General features: G+C 27.7%; 1 protein-coding gene across 3 annotated transcripts in view; it reads right to left on the bottom strand.

Moving 5' to 3' along the window:
* twin (CCR4-NOT transcription complex subunit 6-like twin) overlaps positions 1 to 24480 on the bottom strand; it is a 122159-nt gene that overhangs the window by 32703 nt on the left and 64976 nt on the right. For all 3 annotated transcript variants that reach the window (XM_067268753.1, XM_067268754.1, XM_067268755.1), the window contains 2 exons: positions 4631 to 4699; positions 449 to 606 (listed from right to left, as the gene is read on the bottom strand). In XM_067268753.1, coding sequence (XP_067124854.1) covers positions 449 to 606; positions 4631 to 4699 — 227 coding nt within the window. The remainder of the gene's footprint in view (positions 1 to 448; positions 607 to 4630; positions 4700 to 24480) is intronic.

The raw sequence follows: 24480 nt of genomic DNA, 5'->3' as shown, positions 1-24480 counted from the left end.
TCTTAAAGTTATTAATAATATCAGAATCAAATACTGATTGTTATAGAACTTTACCATTTCAATTGACAAGTAAATATAAAAGACAGCTTAACAATTTATTCTCAAAGTTATAGTGTGATGTTCTAAATAATGACAGAGTGCTTTTATATAGATATATTCATTCTGAGATTTGTTGAGATAGCAAATAATCATAATATGATTAAGAGAAATATATATATATATTATGTTAAGAGCAGTCAAAGAAAACAATATTTAACACATTGTAATGAAATTAGCATTTCACCAACTAATCATATTAAATCAAATTTATATCTATTGTCAATTGATTTCCACTTCTAATCAATTAAACAAACTGAACAGATTTAAAGTATCTTATAATCTTATATCATTATATTCATAAATATGTTTAAAAATAAATAAACATGTATATAAATATATATATAATTACTTGAAGTGATATTATATCTGCAGAGTAATGCCGAATTTCATTCATAATTCCTTTCCTTCTGTATTCCCAAGACAGAGCCCAACTTGGACAATAGCCATACATTTGTCTTGTGGCATATTTGTCACACAAGACATTATAACACATCACAGTAAAAACACCTGAAACATAAAATAAATTTAGACATTTATTCAAAATAATTATATCCAGAAAAGATATCAACCTGAATAAATTACACATTTAGAATATAATTATGATTCATAAATTATCTATATATAACTTAAAAAGCATTTTATAATTAGATACAGATATGATAAATTATATTTTTAAATTTTTTTTCTATTTTTAAGCAACTTTCTCCTATAAAATCTTGGGGACATAATTACAATTATACCAGTAAAATGGAGTGACTAAATTCTGTATAAATGTAATGGTTATGTAACTCCAATAATGTTAATGATGTAACCTCTTAAGTTGTCTTTAAAAAAAGTTTTTTTTTTCTTTTTACTTGATGTTTCTTTTCACACATGGGTTGGGGTGAATAGAAACAGTAAACATTTTATGTCTTTTTTTGCAAAAGCTATTTATTAGTTACATAGGTAATCATATGAAAAACTGATTACATAAATAAAAACAGAAGCACTTTTAATGGAAACATAAATAGATCTATTTAGCTATTTCAGAGGTCTTAAACTTCTTCAAATTTTAAACCTCTAGTATTGAAGAAGTTACATGGGATGAATAGAAAGTCATTTTTTATTGTTTCTATTTATCCCATGAATTCAAATCATTACATCACAGAAAGGGATCACTGAATTATAAAAATAAAAAAAGATTCAAAATATGAGTGACTTTGACAAAAATTTATTGAAATGATACTATGACAATACCATAACCAAATTTTTTAATCAAGTGAATTTTATAATGACACCAGTAAAGTTGGTCAAACACCAAAAGCATATATCCAACCATTATAACATGTAAACAGATCTGGCATCTGAACAGTGTTGCTGGCCAAATAAAACAATGTCCATAGTTAGAAAAATAACATCTAAAGAGATAACACAGAAATTTTTTAATTTGTTGATTAGTTTCTTTGCCAGGCATATACAAAATTTTCTTGGAGTTTTGTTTATATTTACCACATTTTACAGTACTAACTTTTCTATTGATCTCATTTATAGTAACTGATTATATACATATATATATAGATAAATAGTTTTATAAAAGATAGATAAGTAGAAAGTATCTTTAAAGTTATTCTAAGAAAAAAAGTTATTATTATAACTTCAGAAACTATATACCATTTATTCTAATTTCCTTCTTTAAGACATCTGACAGAGTGGTAATAATTACATTTTTGTTTCTCATATTCTTTCAGCCTCAATTCTATAAATCTATATCTGCTTCCTATATAAAAATGAAGTTGGTTTAGGGGCAAAACAAAATGGATATTTTGTAAACTCCATTTTCTCCTAGGCTTTCACATTTTTGATAAAGTAATAAATGAAAGTAGTGGTTTAACTACTATTGAGTGCAGTTAAATAATGCTTAAGTAACAACAAATCTCAGATCAGGTCCTGGACACTGTTTTTATAGAACAGTATAAATATAAGAATTTTTTAATTATATAAGAAAAAAATTAATATATTTTTTGCATGTTTGATCTGACTAGGAATGATAAATTTTAAATAAGGATATACTATATGTTCACAGCTTTTTTTACAGTTTATCTATTTAGTTTTTTAATTACACTTATTATTTTGCACTGTTGCAAAATAAGTGTAACTTTGAAAAAACAATCACATTCTCATTGTAGATAGACAATAATATGACAAGAAGGAATTTATTACTCAAATGAATCACTTATATGAGATATATTTAACAAAAATAATAAAGTTTAATTTTTCATAGACATAATATATGTCTTATCTATCAAATTAATTAACAAAATACTAATTGTAAACCTTGAGCAATTGCTGTAATTATTTTTGTAATTCCTTTGTAATTTTGTAATTTTTATAAATTTTTGCTATAACTAATAATTTTTATCTTATTTATAAATATTTTTTTTGAATACTTTTGGAATGTTTTTTTTCCATTTCTTGTTCAATATTAAATTTGCTTACAACAAAAAACTTTTAATTTCTAACAAATTTTATTTAAATTTCTATATCATGAATGTGGAGGGGCTAGGTCTTAAGCACCAGAGGGTTGTTTACAGTACTTTGCTTCAGGGACTAAAATTTCTAGTTATGTCACTGAGTGAGTCTATTATTGTTACTACATTGCATGTATTAATTGGGAAATAACTTCTTCAAAGGATTTATTCATAAGATTTATAATTTTAATGTGTTTCATGTTTTTTCTAGACTCCTAATTCAATATAGTTAGTTAAATTAATTTATTTTCTAAAAATTGGAATTTCACAAATATAAAAGATAAACCATAAAAATGTTAACAACAGGAACAAACTTTTGTTGTGTTGATACTTTTTTTAGGCTATTCAGCTGTTGCAATAATTATTCTAATGTTTGAGAAGTCCTGTGCACATCTTATATCAGTGTTATTGAATTCACTTGATTGGAATTCTCATTGCATTCAGACACTAAATTTATTTTTTTTATTCATATTGTGTATGAAAATCATATTTTTTAAACGTTCCCCGATAGTATAATATAATTGTAAAACTATAATTTAAAAAACTTGAAATTCCATAGCAATGTATTCTGGCAGAGAACAAATTCAATAAGACTTCTATTGATTGTACCCAGAACTACTTTGAACAATTACTGCAGCCTAGAACAAAGTCAGTGTGAAATATTTAACATGTATTTGTGTTGTCAACATATTTTATGGATTATTTTTTTAAACCTATATTCATTTTCTGAAGTGTTTGATTATTTTACTCTTAACTTACAAACCATTCTATTAATGTTAATGATTACTTCTGATTTAGAAGTAAACTTCCTTCCTGTATTACCTATATTGATAATGATATTTTACAATAAGATCTTAAAACAAATATCAAGCAATGGGATCGGTTATTGTATATTTAAAAAACAATAATCTTTAAAAAATTGTAAAATTTTCATATGACCAGACAGCTGAATTAACAAATACTGCTCTGAAGATTTGAGTTTAAGTAAGATCCTAAAAATTTTTTCATAGTGACCACCCCATTGTGAGACTAATCAAATTCATAATGGACTTGTAAAAAAAACGTTTATTTTCTATAATATTGTTTGAATATAACACGTTCAGAAAATGAGCATCCAAATTAGTCAAATCCAATATTTTTCAACAATCTCAACTTGCCTTTCATTTAACTGCAAATTTAAAGCTATTGATCCACTTCATGTTATGCAAGAATTTTCTAATAATGGAAACCAAGACTACTTCCTAGTCTTGATTTCCATTAGTGAACTTTATATAGTGTATGAAGTACGAAAAAAAAAATACTGTTTGAACATAGTAAGTACTTCCTATTTGCTTTGACTTCATGAAGCCAAAGTAAATAACAAGTAGCAACCTTATTCATATGGCATTCTATATCTAATGTATATTTAACGTAAGTTTTATTTTAAAATATATTTTCTAATTTTATTAATACAAAATGATAGTGGATTGTAGAGATAATTGAGTGGATACCAAGAGACAGGAAAAGCCTCTACAGTCTCTTAGTATCCAGAAAACAATTACAAATGTCAGAGTAATGAAACTAGAAAATCTGCTGGGTTAACAAGAGAAAGGCAATGGACAAACATAGTTGGAAGAGCCTTTTCTGTCTTGCTGTGAACTGAGAATGAATAATTTGTTTTGTAATTATTTTGAATTTTTATTATAATAAAACAAAGAGACTCATTTCTCCAGAAATGAGTCTCTTTTCTTTGTTTAGTGCACTTTATATATACAAGTCAAAATGAAATACAATAATGTTTAAAATCTAAACACAGCAGAATAAAATTAAAATTTAATGTAATTGTTGGTACTCTTGTTTTAATTACATTCAATTTGGTGCTACTGATACTAACAGTTTTGATTATTTTTAAAAAAATTAATGATTAGTTTTCATCTTTACAAAATTATAAAAGCCACTAATATTCTACAATAAGATATAGAATTTTAGTAATTTTTATAATTACAATTACAGTAAAAATATTTTAAATTAAATATTATACTTACACGCTGGCCGTGTTCTTGTTGGAGGATTAATTGTTACCCATGGTCTTTCAGGTGGTTCTGAAGGTGTAACTATAAATAAAATTTATAAATGTTTAATTAATCCAGATTTAAAATTTACATGAATATAATTTTTTTAAATATTTAAATTCATAAATTTATTTTCAATAATAAAAGTAAAAAAACCTTAAGAAATGTTAAAAAAACATTAGTTAAAATTGAAAACACTGTTGTAACAGTGGTTACTTTTTTGCTTCTACTCCAATTTTTTAAAAATTTATTTTTTTAATCAGACATGTTTTAAAGGCATTTTTAAATTTTAGGGACTAAGTAGCATAAAAGGAAAGGTTAAGTCATCATGGAATGTATTCCGAACATGAAACTGAATAAAAATGCGACTATTTTGACAGACTGTTTTCAATTTTAATTGATTAATATAACATTTATAATTTGGCAAATTTTATAAATTGACAAAAAATCGTGATACAATAACTGATATGATTTGTTTGCATTAATTTAAATATGAATATTCTTCAATATTAAATTAATTATTGAACAATAAAAACATCTTAAAAAATCATTATTATAATTAATATTTGATTTCTTATCATTTATAATATAAGCATATAAACTATATGAAATAATTTGAAAAACCTTATACATATCATAATTTTTGTATTATAAACTTAAAAATATACAATTATTAATTATAAACTTATATTAAAACTTGAGCTCTAATACTTTAAGTATGTTTATTAATATGCATTTAGTAAATTTCATCATATATATTGGAATTCAGAAAATTTCATTTCATTAGTCTTGAAAAAGAAAAAAAATTATTTAAGTATCTTGTGAAAACATTTTACATGGTTCAGTTTCTCTATCTGAAATATTAAAAATCAATAACTATTTCATCAAATTAGATTTGTTATTGAAGTAGTTTCTCTTTAAACAAATAGCACTTTCAAGTTAATTTGTCTACACATTTACAAATTATATCAAAATTTTTTCCTAATACATATTTAAAAAAAAACATTTAATTGCTTTTTCCAATACATATTTAATATATATTTTTATATAATATTTTATATTAATAAACTCAATTTATTAACAGGAATAAAATATGGTAAAACCTATTGTTAATAAAATGAAACAAATGGTTTAAGTCAAATTAAAAAAGAAAAAAATTTAGCAAATAGGCCTAGCGACTTACTAACGTCTCTGCATTTCCCCTTTCCATTATGTAATATTCGTCCAAATGTATTTAATCCCATTTGTACACAATTATATGAATTTTTTTAAAAATTAAAAACACTATTCACTTACAAAAAACGAAAAACTTTGCTAATTACGTAATCGATTTTACGCGACGTCATGCAAATAATTTCATAATTTAATTTAAATTAATTCGTAAATTTTGTTTAAATAAGAAAAACATTCGCGCCCCGTCGTAAAATTGAATTTTGTTAAAGCGAGAAGGCAGTAAATTCAAAATACAGTAATTTAAACAGAAAAAATCGCTCACTATTATCGCCGGCTATTTTTGGTCCAGCACGGACCCATTCAAGGTCATTACATATCATCTCATCCTCCCCCAAAACTTATAAGGGAGCGGCGGAGTTTTGGCGGGAAAGCGGGTCATCGATGCTTTTGAAAACCCGACTTTAACCAGATGTGCAGGTGAAAAAATTTGGGAGGATTGTGTGCGGGACACAATCGCAATAATTTAAGGCGTGAATCGGTCTTTGTCTTATTATAAGGAAGGATAAGATGTAAACGAATAGTCTTTCTGGTTATCACATTTCAAGTCAATATCTATCGGTTCATGCAGCGGCGCAACGTCGGAGTTGACGCGCTGGGTTTTTCTTAAGCTCTATACAATCTGCATTGTTTGGCATTGGTCATTTTGGGTTTTTCCGATTCCTTTTAAATTTTTCTTCCAATGATATACGTTTCTTACATTTCTGTTCGTATTTCCTTTGCAATTTCTTCGACTTGACGAACTATCGGCTTATAACTTTACAAATTCTATTTTATCGGTTATTATTGTTAAATAATATTGTATATCCTGTCGTTCTGTACATATCGACACCAATTTCGACGTTCTATCTCTTCGCCATCCAAAGTTCCGTTGCCCAAACGCGGCACCGCGTCGCCATTTTCGGTGTTCGAGAGCAATCGCTACACCTTCCACACAGCCGTACATCCCCACTACCCACCATTTTAAATACAAATGTAAACCTTCTATCCAACAAAATTTAAATCGTGCGACTATCATTTATAGTTTACGAAACATATAAGCTCGACAAATCTTGCCATTTGTTTGGTCGCTCCGGTTTTCGTAGATTTCCCCATACCGAACCGAATTTAAAGATGTGTTCGGATCAAAAGGGAACAAGAGCGACAGACCGTTCTGCAGTATATGCTGATTCCCTGACTTTTTCTGCAAAAAAAATCTTATTCCCCGACTTTCCAGATCTGTACGAACCCTGTATTTATCTGTATCCTTCCTCCAACGCTTTTCATAAAAAAAAAGTTTTACGTGAAATTGTACAGCACTGTATAATTGACCAAGGTGCCACTGTTGATGAACATGTGAAATAAAACTTAGGAAAATACATTAATTATTCAGACAAATTAGAGAGCTGACATAACTCCGTGTATTAATCTGATGATTAGGCTGGTAAATACAAAAATAATGTAATTCTTAATTTAAAATCTATAAAATCAAAATAGGATTGTTTCAAATCAAGAATTCCATACAATTTTTTTTAACAAATTATTTTTATAGGAACAACAAACTTTTTTATTTCAAAATTTTTATAAATAAATTATCTTTATTTTTGAAGATTATATTTTTTTAGCTTTCTCTTTTTGTTTCTTTTTCTTTTATACTTTTTCTGTTATTTACAGAAGTTCAATAATGAAAAGTATGATTTATCTACTTTTAAATAATATCTATATCCTTAATTTTTCAAGCAATTAAAATCCTTAATGATTTATTTGTTATCTCCACCTACTGACTATCTAGTTCTTTTGTATTATTGTTTATGTTATTCTTATCTAATTTTTCTGTATCAGTTGTTCTTCGAACTGTTCCTTTTGCTCTACTGACCTTAAAACATGATGTTTTCAAAAGAAATCGGAAAAATGAAATAAATATGACACGAAAAGATGTTTATTTACTATATAGTAGTGTTATATCAAAAAATAAATATCAGTTGTTGTATTATATAAATAATAAATTTATATTTTTAAATTATTGCGAGAAAAATACTAATACGTTTAAACAGTTATAAATTTCACAATTGGAAGAAATGTTTATAAACAGAAATTAGATTATTTTCTGCTAAGTGTCCACTATAATTTATAAACTTCATGTCTCCAGATTCCTATTGCTACACAAAAAAAAAAAAAAAAAAATGAACTTGCATCAGATGCTAAATAATTCTAACTTAATATTTTAAACTTTTTCTTACAATAGACTGTAGTATTGATCATCATCATAAATATGCTATATTTAAATGTATACACACAAAAATGCTAAATATTTTTTTCTTTTATTAATGAATAATTTGTCTACTTTATTCACGATTAAAAAAATCTGAAAACTATTCTATGTAGAAATTAATAAAGTTTATAAAACTATAAAAATACCGTATAATTTCCATTACTAGTACATAGTTAACAGTATATACTACCTCAGTCAGACGGTGCAAAAATTATTTTAGTTATTTTCTAAAATGATAAATCCATGAAGAAATCATTTAAATAATTCTTATCCTCTCTAAACTTTGTATCCCAACGATAAAAATTGATTTTAAATTATAAAATATAGTTCCTTATCTAATTATTAATTTAGAAATTATTTCAATAAATTCTGATTCAATTTAGCATATTAAAAGTATCAATGGAAAATTACTGATAATGTGTTTTAGCTACATAGAAAAATCTCAGTACGTGATTCACCCTAAATGTTGCATAATGTCGGCTTCCCTTCGTATCAACTAATCAAGAACGAGAGAGATACCACCTCACACTAATTATTGAAAAAGAAGGAATACTAAACGTATAAAACACACAATACGGCCAAACCAATCGAAATGCGAAGTATAAAACTGACGTTGAAAGGAATTCTTTCCAGACGACGTGTGCAGTGTCACCACATCACGATTCTTTGATATGTGACTGGAGCGACATTTTGCATCACGTATTACGTTTGGTTACGTCACACTCGATGTATTTATTAGAAAAAATTATTTCCTGACTAGACAAGCATGACAAAAATATATTTCAAATAGTATATAATTATATTTTGTATTTATATAACAATTGATATTCCTACTGTCTGCCGCCATGTATATTTTCAGTAATTTCTAGCAAATAAAATAAGTATATATATTTATATTTATTTATTTTCTTATTTCTTTTCATTTCTCAATAAAAAATTCTCTTTCAAAAGTTATCGCATTGGCATAACAGTACTATCTCGTTTCAACTCATATCCAGTTGAAATTTCTTTGTTCTTAAATGAATATTTTCGATTTAATTCCATTACAACCGAAAACATATCTTGCAAACATAACGAAATTAATATTTTAAATTATATTTCCTACTTTAATCATTACTCAACTAATAATTACAGAAAATTTCCAAAGTGAAATCCTTAATTTTCATAAGATTGATTTACGTCTTCTATAATGGCCATTTAGACATTAAAAAATCGTGCTTTCAACCGGTTTCTCTTCCACGAAGATCTGATATTATTGATATTTCACTGTCCAAAAGAGGAGAAAATAATCTATTAATATCGAAAATTGTTCAATAGCAGTGACTTTTTAAGTGGAAGAGAATAAAAATATACAACCTAAACATTTCGCTGTATCATAAGTCTTATTCAATTTAAAATCCAGTAAAAATATATAGAAATTAGAGGTTAATATTGATAAATACCAGACAAGAAGAAAATTCATTATACAAACGCACATTAATTCTGCATATTGTGTTACTGTTTGTTTACTAATATCTTATGAAGAATTAAAAACATTGATTCAAAATACGCATAAATTTCTTAAAGTATATAAAAGTCATTCGTTTATCAGATTTTTTATTCTAATAACTATTATACTATATTTTTAAGTATACTTTTTATAATAAATACTTTGTTTTTGCAAAGTTCTTAAATTTCATTAAATATCATTTTTAATTTGTGCGATACAGTAAACATAGTTGCAATAAAACTATATAACCGATCAGAATTTTATGTTATAGAGTAAAAAAGCTATAACAACATAAAAGATCTCTCATTTACTCTTGATCGAGGAATATGTTCTCCCAAGTAAATAATATGAAAGTCTATAATACGCCTGTAATATTCTAATAACTTGTAGAAAAAATATCAAATCTGAAGGCTGGATAGAACGGAGAATTTTTTGTAAGCAGCCATCCAACCTATGATCGTAGCAAATCACGCGAAATGCTAATATTTATGATTAATTTAGTATATTAGTTAATTACAGGATTGTTAGTCTCGCCGGAGTGGATGATTACTAAGAACAAAACGAAAAACCATTGCCCAATTGAAATTTAGCTTTCAATCATTATATTGCCTTGAAAGAAATCGAAACTAAGACAATGCTTTATCAAGTACGCTAATTTCCCAAATACAGCGAAATTTTGATTTATGCTCTTATTTTACGCGGCTTTGAAATAATCACAAACCCAGGTCTCTTGCTGAGATAATCGATACTTTACCGAATACGTGGGCCATCCTTTATCGAATAAAAATTCGAGTAAGTTTCATTACGCAACTAACGGTCCGTTGCCCTTTAGTTTTTAAATGTCTGATGGCAACTTTGGTTCTTGCTAAATTTTGAATAAATCATTTCAATATTAATTGGAATTTTTTACGTCATCTTGCTCTTCATATAGTACACTATTTACTATACTGAAGTATGAAGTAACAGGAGTATTCGAAGAATTAGTTTTCTTTAGAATTCTTCGAGTTAACGCTCACTTGAGAAATTCTATTATCAGTAATTAAAAATGCTATTTTTTCCATAGACAAATTTATTGAAATTCTAATCTATTTCATATAAAACTATGTAAGTAGAGCCATTTATGCAACCCAAAAGACTAACTTTTAAAATAATTAAAAATCTCTAAAGTGAAGAAATAAATTATAATCATCTTTAAAATTATACATACTCTCTGTTAGTGAATTAATTTTACTGTAAAATCCTTGTCACATCTCATGAAATCTTGCAGTTTTCGTGTTACACATTTAATTTTACTATAAAGCAGTAGTTTTCTATTTTGAAATTCATTTATCCGTATACCGTTTACCAAATTATGTAGTATTTAATAACTTCTTTGAGAACGATCGTCACTCGATGATGTAAATGTATTATCATCAGATAATATTCTTCAATGATTTTCTCACTACATAAAATTCATAAAAATCCTAATTGGTAACGGCTGTATCTTCGTTTAGTGCATAACTTTCTCTAAAAAAACAATCTATTTTCAATACAGGAAAATAACGAATTTTTCAACAAAGACCAAACTCTAAAAAAATGAACGATCAATGCTTTTTTATTCAATCAAACATCATTACTTTTCCTGCTGTTTAGACACAACAAAAAGGAAAGTATGGCAATCGGTCTAAAAATGATCCCCAAAATTTTTACTTTTTTGCACTCGGACTTAAAACATCGAGAAATGAAAAAAATTCGGGTTGTTTTTTTCTGTATGTATGGATGTTAGTATGTGTGGGGGCACGATTTTGTTTACTCTGTTTGAAGCTAATAACTCCTGTACTTTTTGTCGAAAATTTCTGAAATTTTCTAGGGAGGTTTGTTTATTAGGGGATTGATGCTATTAAATTTTGGTTAAAGGTTGAGAGGATGGGGAGATAAAGGAGGTCATGTGTATCACTAGTAGGGTCGGACTAAATGACGATTTTACTTGTTATTAGTATTAAAAAAAATTTTTATGACATCCATCCCGACCCTTAAAATTAAGTTTATCGTAACAGATAGCGCCATCAAAATGTTGCCGGGAATGTTGAGCAACTCATTGATTTATTTAAAAAAAAAAAAAAACAACGAAATTACCACGAAAGCAATATTTCAAGTTTTGTGTTCCAGGATATTTCTAAAATTTTGAAAAAAATCAAATCGTGGCTGTTTTATAAGTGATTATAAACAGATAACGGAAGTAGAGGACAAAAGAGAACCCATACAACTACAAAATGAAAGCGATTATATATGATAAATAGTTTATATTCATCGCACATTAGAGAATCACGAGTAAACAACTGCTGTTCTGTGTTAAAGATACTTTAATAATTTAGTTTGAAAATATTTTTTTTCTACTTCAACATATTAATATGCATAGCAATGATATGCAAATATTGCATTATTGGTATGCATAGTTATTTAAATTACCAACATGTAATTATTACATACATATATTATTAGGTCCCTAATTTTTCTTTCAATTTAAAAATAAAATATATAATAATAATATTTATTATTAAATAAGGAATTCCATATATCAGTTGTTTTTCTTTTACATATGTATATAACAATTTCACATATTTTAATAAGTAAAAATTACATATTTTCAGGAATAATGTTACCAAGAAAATTATTAAGAATATAATTAAACTTTAATTCCATTAAAAATATAAAAATAATAAAATTTTTAATTTCTCAAAAACATTGTTTGAGTTTGATTTTTGATTATATCCTTGCTTACTTTGGACTTTGTTTATTAATAGGGCTTATTACACTGGTGACGTTTCCGTTTAGCAAATAGAGGAGATTCTATTTGCTAAACCGAATTATATTAGGGCAATTACAGGAAATTATGCAAATTCAGCAGTTACCGAACATTCTAATAAAGAAGGATGAGAGATTGATTTAAATACAATAAAAATAAAGAAAACAGAAAGAAACGGATTTAAAAGACAATTATTCGAACATATATATATATATATAAGATAAGAGAATTAATAATAATTTAGGAAGATAAATCCATCAATCATGGAATAGCATCATTTATAGCGGGAGTAACGTGTAGAAAGGTATCTAAAGAGGAAAAGAAAGTTTCTTTTTCTATAATCTTTTCCCCTAAGTTCACAGTACTGGATAAGTGAGTAAAGTAGTTTTTAAAGAAAACAGTTATTAAACAAATTTTATCCTTTTATACAGGAGGATTATTAAAAAGATAAAATTATGTTAAGAACACTTATATATATATTATACAGTAAGACCCCGCTTAACGCTGCGTCGTTTAACGCTTATTCGATATAACGCGGTCTGCTCGAAGCCTTAAAAAACCTCAAAATTTACGCCGATTCAAATTATAGTCATATTTCATTGTTTCGTATATAATACGATTATTCTCAAACACGAACCAATCAGCAAAACGTAAAAATTCATCGTAACGCTATACGTTCCTTAAATCTATTTGTTTGGTGCAATTTTGGTAAACATATAACGTTATGGATGCCATAGGCAATATCGACTTCGCTTGGCAAGAATTAACTGATAAGTGTATGAACAAAGTGTGGAAGAAGTTATGGCTAGAGGTATCCAAGAATTCTCAACAAAAGATCCTATCGCTGTATCGTAATGTTGACCAAATTGTTGACCTAATCGATACAGCAGAACTAGATTAGACGAGCAGGATATTGAAGAGTTACTGCAGGTTTCTCGTGAGAGCCTTACCAACGACGACCTTCAAGAACTGGCAGAACAAGGAATTCACGAAGAACTGGAAAATAGTGATTCTGAAAACGAAGAACCCAAAGAATTTCTCTACAGATTTCCTTAGTAAAAGTTTGGTAACGATAACCTAAATCGTTGATCAAATTGTAGCGAATGATACAGATTTTGAAAGGAGTGTCTTTAAGCGGGGTCTTTAAGCTTGTCAATATTGATGTGTTACTAACAGACAAAGAACCTGTAGGTGATTTTAAATGTTTTAAATACAATTGTCGGGTATAATATTTTGTTTTTCAAAAACTTATAGAATATCATTGTAAACCTGCTGAGGAGGAGCCTTCAGATCCGAAACAAAAACAGCGTGTACAGGTGAAAATAAAGATATTTTGTTTTGACTTTTTGACTAAGATCTCCTCTCTTTGCTAAACGGAAACTACACCAGTGTAATAAGTCCTATTAATAAACAAAGTCTAAAGTAGACAAGGATATAATCAAAAATCAATAAAAGTACGGACATAGAGGCAAAAAGAATTAAAATTTTGCAAGCTTTGAACACTCAAACTATGTTAAGTGAAAAATTTTATAGTTTGATGTTCCTTTTTTTTATAACTATATTATCCGTAAACAAAAACACAACGTATTGGTTATTAAAAAATGCTTATGTCGAATATACCGTAGAAAAAATTAATTTTTTACTATTTTAAAATTAATTCCACACTAGTTAGTAAAGTCTATAAAGTTCACTTAAACAAATTAAATTATCAAAATGAATAACGTATTATAGATATTATTAACAAATATAATATAAATTCACCATGTTCATTTTCCCAATAAGCCATCCTAAAAATTTTCACAAGTATGTGATTCAAGGATTTCAATTTTTTTTTTTATATCATCTTCTCATTCATCAATGTATAAAAGTGTTTAAAGATTAGAATAGTATAAATTCAGTTTCAGTAGCAATAAGATCTAGGACTAATCTTGCGATACTGAAAATAAAAATCATCAATCTAACAGTCTAAATCCATTAAAAAATTATTTTTAATATTCTCTTGGAATCAGCCAAAACTTTCAGATAGTCCAATTATTTTCACGGTATACCAAACACTATTAGTACGTAAAGGAGCATAACAGTGCGTCTTTCGTGATGTTCGATTTTACTAAACAGAGAGAAAAACTTTGGATCTTCTCATTTTACTGGATTCGTTTGTTTTTAATTATTATTTTAATGCCCCATCCCTTCTACCAATTTCTTTATCCGTTACTTCTATCGTAAAAGCAGGAATACATACACACCTATCCATACAGCAGTTTCGTGCTTTCCCATTCTTTTCTTCTTCCGTTCGTGAACAGATAATCCATTTTTCTTAGCTGCGTGATTACAGAATGGAATGCTATAATCAATACCCCCTATCATCATCCTGTATGAATTTAGTTTTATCGTGTTCAAAAAGCCAAAGTATTTTATTATCTTCTTTTTATTTTTTTACCACTATAAGCTATATAGTTCTACATTCTTTTTCATCAAATGCATTAACGTTCTCACTACTTGACATCGTGTAATCATTTCTCTCTCTCTCTCTCTCTTTTTTTTTTTTTTTTTTTTTTTTATAGAGTTTTCACATCATCTATCCACTTCCAACTAGCAAAACCAGAAAAATTTCTGAACTAGTTCTTTTTTCATATTCTAGTTATGTTGTCTTTTAACAAATATAAAAGCCTTCTTTAAGGAGATAATCTGTAACTACTCACCTAGTGAGTAATCTAACGAAATCTTAAAATTCCATTATTTTCACAATTTCAACGTAAATGTATTTCACGAACTTAAACTACTTGAAAACTTCTTTATATAATAATACAATCTCTGTATATAATGTTTAAATCTAGATATAAATTTGTGTGTATACAACTGAATATATATATACACAGGATGTTTTAAAAATATTTCGCCAAATTTAATTCCTCTAGCGGGGAGAAAACTTGAATGAAGTAGAGGGCCTTTTTTTATATGTAAAAAAAAAAAAAATAAGAACAATAAGCCTACTTATATTTATTATAATAGCTTCATGAGTTGCAGTTCTTAATCGTGGAAGTGTAGTGATATCATTTCCGTTTTAAGGCCATATATAATATATCAGTAATATTACAGGGTCGATTCTTTTCTTCCAGAAATTCTAAATTAAAATTAATTATCAAAATCATCATGATATAGCGGCTTAACCACTATATCTAGAGTCTAGACAAATTACTTCGTATGTGATTAACAGGAGCCTTATTACAGTCAGATAATTCGGCGGATCGTCTGGCTGTAATATCGTTTCATCCATTAAAAGCACATTTCTGAGAAAACGAGAATTAATACCCTTCTTCACAAACACCATTGACAAAAATCGTATGAATGAAGTGTTTGCACTCGGTGTAAATGGCGTAGATACCATTGGTATTCACAAAGAATACGCCGTACACATGAATGATGCCTATTAATCTAGCTATTTATCTTGTATTTATACTAGGATCTTCATCAATTCTAGCAATAACTTGCTCTCCATATCCGATGTTCGTACAGTTCTCGCTCTTCCTCTAACAATGGTGACTATTGAGAAGTGTCCTCGTTTCTCGAAGACACTGTTGAACAGCTGCAAAGGTATTCTTGACTAGATTAATTAATTGGATTATATTGAAGTAATTAATTTAAAAAACGAGCTGTTTAGTAAAGAAATTGTGATTAGTAAACAAATTTAATTACTGATACATTGGAATGAAAATTCAAATGAAAATTTTAATGATTTAAATAAAAAAAAGGCCCTCGATTTTTTTCAGGTTTTACTCACCATGAACTTGTGAAATTTGGCCAAATATTACTGAAAGATCCTGCATGTATTATATAACATACAAAATACTGTAGTACATGCATGCATAAATTAAAGCCTTTTTTGAAATTTTCAACTACATCGTGATTAATTGTAAATCGTACAACTGAAAAATACTAAGGAAAAACTACTACACTTCATTAGAACTGTATAACATTTTAAAAAAGAATATATACCACGTATATATTCTTTGTTCTGTCATACAAGATATGACAGACATTTATATTGTTATACTATATACTTATTATTTAATAATCGAATTATATACAAGGTACTGTACGTCATCATACAGTAACAAAAACTGCAATCTATAAATATTTCTTATTATCAATTCAAGGATATTTTACAGAATATATGATCAATAAGTGACAAAATAATCCATTTGGGACAATGGATACGATTCAAGTTTTTGAACTGCTTGGAATTTTTATGGGAAATGTGGAAAAAACCTAAAAACCTACATACATTTAAAGTTTCTGGAATTTTTCTGCTGAAGTTTATTCCTATTAATGTAGCAGGTGGAATAAATGAATTTCAAGAATTGCCGCTTTGATGTTACACTAAATATATAATTGTTAAAAGATAAAGACGTGGTTTTATAATAAACCAACTTCGTATTAATGAATAAAGTTTATATAAACTTCATTTATTAGAAGATTATCATTAACATACTAACTGTATAATTAAAAATATATATATTTAATTACAACAAACATTTAAAATATAACTTTATGAAAAATTAGAAAAATGCAATTAGATATTATTATTCTATAACGGTACAAACAAAACTTTCCCACGCGGAAATGCAAACATATTTAGTCATTCATACCGCAAAAATGTTCCAAGTTGTTAGAGAAGTTTTGCTTAATTTGCCAAGCCTGATGTATAGAATGACAACAAACTATAAAAAATAATCATGTAATTAGTTTTTGGATTTGAATGGTTTAACACGTTTTACTTTTTTCTTTTATTAATTTCAATTACATTAAGTTGTAAGTCGATTTCCGTGAATGAAACGGCATGAAGTAATTTTAGAAATCTAGTATTACCAACAGAGTTGCAGCTGTAGTAAAACTTATTTTTGTAAATTAACAACTAGTATTTGTATAAAAAAATTATTTTATTATGGTCGAAGATATTTAAATCATAATAAAATTTTCAAATTATCAACAAGAATGTATGCACACTTGATATAACAGAACATGACTTTAGATTTAGGTGATACTTCGATAAAACATAAGTAACGAAACGAAAAATTGTGTGCTATTGAATATAGTTACTTTGTCTATTAACTAAATAATAAAAACATAAATAATACTGCAGGAATTATAAAGAATTATAATAAAACTATAACAATCATTTTAGCCACAGTAAGAAATTTTAATGAAAATATATTCAAGCTATTATTTATCCAAGAATTTAGTTCTGTAATAAATTATAAAGAAATAGTGTGTATTTTTCTTATCTATACAACTGATTCTAAAAACAAGCCATCTGTAAATTGAAATTTTTGCACAGTTAAATGATCATTTATAATTAATGATCCGCTAAAGAGAAACGTTCATGAAAAAATATAAAAAGATATGAAAAATGTTTACGTATCTACGTATTTACCTTTATAATATTTAGTTATAATATAGTTATCAATTAGTAGACTAAGACAATATCTTCTCTAACAAAATCATTCTGTTATATCCCACTCTTTCATTTTTCATACTTGGCTATTATATTTGATATTGCTTTATTAAAACTCAGAAATGTAAACAAAATCATTGTTCAAATAAGTATAAACAGTTTATTGTCAAGTTTTGCATTTCATTCCGCAATCAATAAAAATTAATGCAAAATATTTCCTAATACTTGATAAAAGTTACTCGTATCTAACAATCTGTTAGATACTTATCAAAAACAGGCGGTTTATTAATCTTTAGCTCATCGATATTTTAACATTTTTAGCGATGATCCTACTAAATTAGTTGTTTAATATGTTTACTCTGATGCTCGAATAAAGGAACAACAGTTACAACGTTTGAAGAACGAAAACGTTATTTTTTTTTCAAATAAAATCGTTGACTTTCCTCGAATTAATCATTTTGTATATAATCTGAGTATCAGTTTAATGTTATTGATGTAATATTTATTTCTTATGTAAGAATATATATAGAGAAATACATAAAAATTCTGAGTGTAACTAAAATTCGAGAAATATTAAAGGTTACAGACTGTTATTACAGACCTATTATTATTTGTATCGAGTATTTTCGCAGAACTTTTAAATTAAACTCTAATTTTGGAGTAAACAATATATAATTTTTTTTTTGTTTCTTTTGATCCATTTTGGCGTCTGAACATACAATAGCTTGATGTTCATCTTTTAACGAACATTTTCTTTACAGTTTTTCAATATTTCGATGCTACAATTATATATCTAACAATACATTGAAAAATCAGATAAATATAAAAGAAAGAAAAAGTCCACGTTCAATGTAACCTAAGGAAAAGCTATTTTCTGATAAATTTTCGATTATTTGTTTACTCTGATGACAATCAACTATAATTCTGAAAATTAAAACTGTTTGGTCTTATCTTCCAAAGGGTGCCACAATCGCTTAATATTCTATCAAATATTAAATTCTAATTTAATTTCAATCCATATTTTTGCTTTCATTGGCATCTAAATCGTATTTTTATCGGTCGGTCACATTTGTTTTGATTCTAACAAATTTTAGCGAATCAAATGATTGGTAGGTAAGAGATACCAATTTGAATCCTAGCGATTTTTCATTGATTTTCATTTTTAATCATCTTTCCCTATTTTTCATACACGTAGGACTCTCCATTGCAAGTCACGGTCCACCTTTTAATTGACAAAATTAAATCCAGCCTCTAAGTTTAAGGTACCAGGTCTATGACAGTTCAATTAAAAACCTAAATTCAAGTAATATATTTTTGAAGAAAGCTGAAGTATAAATTTATATTTAACATATTTCTAAATACGAATACTTCGTTTTAAAAATATAATTAACACTATATTTTAAATAAAAGCGATTTATTTCTGATAATTGTATCATTTAACGTATTACATAAGATTAAATAACTCACAAAAACCAGGGAGTTACTAAATTTCCTTCCATTTTAATTGAAAACAATTCGGCAAAATTAAATTTTAAGAAATCAGTTGTCATTAATTTAAATACACATATTTTATTAATCTTAGTCTATTGTGACTATAAACTAATTAGTATAATGACTCCTGTTAATTCACTTGTGAAATTATATTGAAGTAGAGAGATTAGTTCAAAAGAATAAACGGGTGCAAACAAAGAAGTCTATTGATTAAAATGAATAAACCTAATTCAATATCCCTAATTTCATTCGCAAGTTTGATTTAACTTGCGAATGAAATTAGTAGGCTTATAAGTCCTATTAATAGATTGTAGTCACAATAGACTAACTTAATAAAACAAACATTTTATATTTACTACATATTTCACTATCAGTTAAATTTCACATCTTAAAGTAAGAATCGGTGCTTGATTTAACAGACGTAAACTTAAACCCTTTTAACGAGAATAAAATGATAAATCCTTTCCGCAAAGTTTTAAATGAAATAAATTCGAATTTCCTATTTTCATTTTTCTGCCTTCGAACAGCATCATTCGCACAAGCTGTTAAAATATGTTTCAGATGCTAAAAGCACAACCACATATTTGATTGTAGTGACTGAATCGCAGAATTACAACCGCCTATTATCTATTTAGTAATTCTCACAATTTGATAAAATAAAATAATTGCAAACAAAGTATCGGATATTGTTTTACTACAATTTAAAGTATACAATAAAGAAATAATAATACAGTAATAATAATTCACGCCGCGCTTATTACTGGAAACATACGAAATAATATACAATATAATGTTTAAATGCTATTTTGATTACCATTCTATTGTTAGTTGGTTCCAGTTATTCTTTTTTTTTTATTTAAAAACATTAGATATCGTGTTTGGAGATAAACTACTACGGACAAGTAATTCATTTCGAAGGGGGAAGCGTTGCAATTTAGGTTACTTTATTTAACCTTATTTCGAAGTTTTATTTAGAACTTCCCATTTCTGAATATTAGGAAATTCACTCTTATATTTAGTTTGCCTAATATTAACCTTAGTTTCGATTTGACCTGATAAAAGACCATCAAGACTATTATTCTGGCCAGTAATACATAGAAAAGTTGGAATAAATTACTAACAAAATCAGAATAAATTATCTTTTACTGATCTAGTTAATAACTAAGAAGCGATTCTTTTTTGTTTTCGGATAATACGTATGTATATATAGATCACCGATTAAAGTACCAGTGGATTATAAAAAAAAACTTCAAATTATTGGTTAGTTATTACCTTGATTAGTAAATTGATCATTCATCCAAAACTAATTAACTTTAATTATAACTCTCTCTCACATTACTACCAGGGAGATAATGGTCAGTGCAATCTACTTCGCATTAAAAATGACAATCTAACAGAAATTAATCAACCTTTTTCATATTAAACTTCTTCAAATAAGTTTTAAAATTTAACTGAAACTGTAAAACATTTTAATAACATTTTTAGAAAGTTTACATTACTTACATTAAAATCAGTTAATCGTGTGGTTGTATCCATATCATTAGCTTTCTATTTTTGCAAATATCATTTATGATCATCAATTATTCGAATTACCGACAGTACAAATCTGTCCTTAATATATCAGGTTCGGACCCTCATCACTCGGCCGTCGCCACTGTGTGCCTAGTGAATCCACGATGGGTACGCTATACAATTATTTAATTACAAAAACTTTCGAATTTTTTCGAACCACTCGTATTTAGTTATATCCGCACCGTATTAATTATTATTTAGCAAAACACTACTACTTGTTCTTTACTATTTCTATACTTTCCTTACCATCTAATTTTATTTAATTCTAAACGCATTCTTCGTAGTCCTCCTCCTGTCAATCATAGCTCCTCCAAAATAAAAGACGGTACAAAAACAAATTTAAACATACTTTTATTGGGAAAAAATATGGACATATTTATCGTATACTCATCTGATCATGTTCCTTGCTTTAATAAATACTTCGACGTCAACCTCGGTGCTCTAACCTGACTATTTCTTTACTCGTTATCTTAGGAACCAACAAAATGCAAGTCACCACGTCACCAAAAACGTTGTTTATTCAATACAGAGGGTTTTATTTTTCCACCATATAAATTATTTTCATAAAAATCACGTAACTTTGAAGTCATATTTCATAAATTTTACTTCAAAATTTTATATTAACAGCTGTGTTGAAAACCTGTGTTTATGAATCATGTTGTTTACAACAATGCACTGAAGCTGTTTTTAGATGGAACGATAAAAATCTAAAGCGATGTTTTCATAAAATACGAATGTGTTTGGGATTGCAATTTCCAATTTATTATTTTTTACATGTAAATATTGTTTTGAATGAAATTAAAAACGTTAACGCGGAAGTAAAGATACTATCTACAAAAGTATAAAAGTAATTTATAAAAAAGTTATTTACAAACGTCAGACATTTTGCAAATATTAAAATTTATAAATTACATTACAACTGGAACAGAAATCAGTTCACCAGTTTTTCAGGATACGATTATTATTACGATAAACAGATTTTCACACGTTGAAGGCGTGGAAACTACATAAATCTTAAAATTTTAAAAGCAAATGGGATCGTGACCGATATATCCGTTCAAAGATTCTAAAAATACTAAACGAGACCAAATCCAGAATGTCTTTGTGATTACAACAGTGACAGGTAAAATTTACTTAATAATTTCTAAAGAAATGTGTACTGAAATTAATTAGATTTTATAGCATAATTTAATTCAGAATTTTAATTTATAACAAAGAGTTTCGTCACCCGATATGCGTCATTTGAATTGTATACTTTTAACTTCGAGGTCGCTGATACGGTTGCAGAATTAAAAATTTCTAAATTATAATGTACGTAAACAGATTTCTTTAAAAAAGTATAATAATTTCAGAAAAACATTGCGAAAACGCTTACAACTAGCGAGATGCAACATAGACAATAAAACGGTTCCACTTCGTAATTCTGTATCATCATTAAATTAGTCATTATTTTTGTAATATCACTAACGGAAATAAATCTAAAAATGGAACAACGCGTACATTTTATTATATATATATATATTCCAATCGAATAAGCTTATTTACAATTGCAGTAAAATCCAGTCTGATATTTGTTCTATTTTTATTTGATGGAAATAGACTGTAGACCAAAATTTTGTATAAAATCCATTTAAAAAATCGGCTTAAAATACGTATTTTTGTTATTCGAACAATTATTATATTTACTATGAAATCCTACTGTTCTGGGGAATAATAAATAAAACTGAGCGTACGAGGAAAAATTCGCAACAACAACTACAGAATCACATGATTCCATTGTTTGTTGTGTTAAAATCTCGTGTATAAGTCTTACTTAATGCTACTGAATAAATCAGACATAATTATTTATTTGTTTGGTTTTAACGTTTTAATTATAAAATTTGATATAAAACAATCAATGTTAACAATAGATCTATTGTAAGATAGTGATAAGAAAATCTATTTCGAAGTTTAAATGGATTTAATAAATATTATAATCCTATATCCGTTATTTACGTATCTGTTTTACTATGTAATATGCTGTTTAATGCATTGTTCGGATTTATTATATTAATAATTAATCGTAATAAATGATATTATAAGAGTATAATAATTATACATTTATTTATAGAAATGAACCCGAGTACTAAATATGATTATGGAGTAATAAATTTAGAAAATGCGATTACATAATGTATGAATTTATTTTTAAAACTAATTCATTTATTAAAACAAGACCGAAAAAGCTAGCGCAAAACTGAAATAACAAACCAGAAACGCCCGTTTTTAAGCATGAACAATTTTAAAAAACCAGTACAGTACAACGTTAAGTTTGTAAAGCATTTAAGGTTTATATATACACAAAGTTTTATGTAAAACCAAGTATCAAGTACGGTCACATTTTTAAAAATATTCTTGTATGTTTTAACAGCAAGGACCGCAAGGACCAAAGGCGAAAGATAAGGACAATTTACTATACAGAATTTAAAACAATTAATTTTCTGTACGAGATACGTTTCCGGAGGGAGAAAAACGCTCGAAACAGATTCCGGAAGAGGCATAGTTATATTTCGACCACGCAACACTTAATGAATTCGGCTGAAATCGTTCCAACATCCACACTGGATGACGGTACAAAATAACGGTGACTTTCGGTCATTGACACTAACCTTGAAACAGGCAAATACATGGCTAACGGCAATGCCCGTTGTGCCGACTTTGCACCTGGTAAGACGAAAAGAAGGGAACGGGACAGAGCGCATGCGCCGTGACAAAAGACAGGTTACTTAGTAATTACCTAAGCTATCGCGACCAAATAGATTAGAATTTAGGATTAGAACTTTAGCAATTTCGGCATCTCGAAAAAAAATTTACCCAGTTTTTTATTTTAAAAAAGTTGAATAAAGAAAATTAAAGAAATAAGCTGTAGAAGTTAAAAACGAAAGACGTAATAATAATAAAGTACAGGAAAAAACGCAAGGCTTAAGAGTCGATTGAGAAACGAGAGGTCACCTTTCCAACAGGGAAAACTAAGAAACGTTTCTTAGGTCTAGCAATCAGCATGGGGCTAGCGGAACAGACCTCATTTCCACATCGGCGGTCGAGACGAAGGAGATCCGGGCAACAATGACCGTGGCTGGATCGCCGTAGAAACAAAAGCGTGTAGCGCAATATACGTGCAATGAGTAATAGCAAAACTTCAATAGCGGCCATTATAAGAACTTCCCCGTCGGATGGAAATAGGTCAATTGTTTCGGAACTAAACTGTCGAAGCGGGAAGAATAGTGAAGCCATAAGTAAAACGACAGGTCGATGGCTTATTGCATAGAGAACGCGGTTTCCCGGCTTAACTGTCCGGAACGATGGTCACGATTCGATCGTCCTACAAGATAACGGTGTCGACCACACGGTCGTGAACTTGCTTCATATAGGTCTAGTTCTCGAAAAGAAGAAACACGCGGAAGTGAGTCGAAAATTTGGAAACCAGAACTGTTTTGATAATATTTCGGCCTCTTGTTGACACCCTTTATTCCAATGTTGTGGCCATCAAAACGGGTTGACCGACTGTCCTACA

This window comes from Centruroides vittatus, unplaced genomic scaffold (assembly GCF_030686945.1).
Source record: "Centruroides vittatus isolate TY-2023 unplaced genomic scaffold, ASM3068694v2 contig_3343, whole genome shotgun sequence".
Lineage (NCBI taxonomy): Eukaryota > Metazoa > Arthropoda > Arachnida > Scorpiones > Buthidae > Centruroides > Centruroides vittatus.
This window is presented reverse-complemented; position numbering and strand designations above follow the sequence as displayed.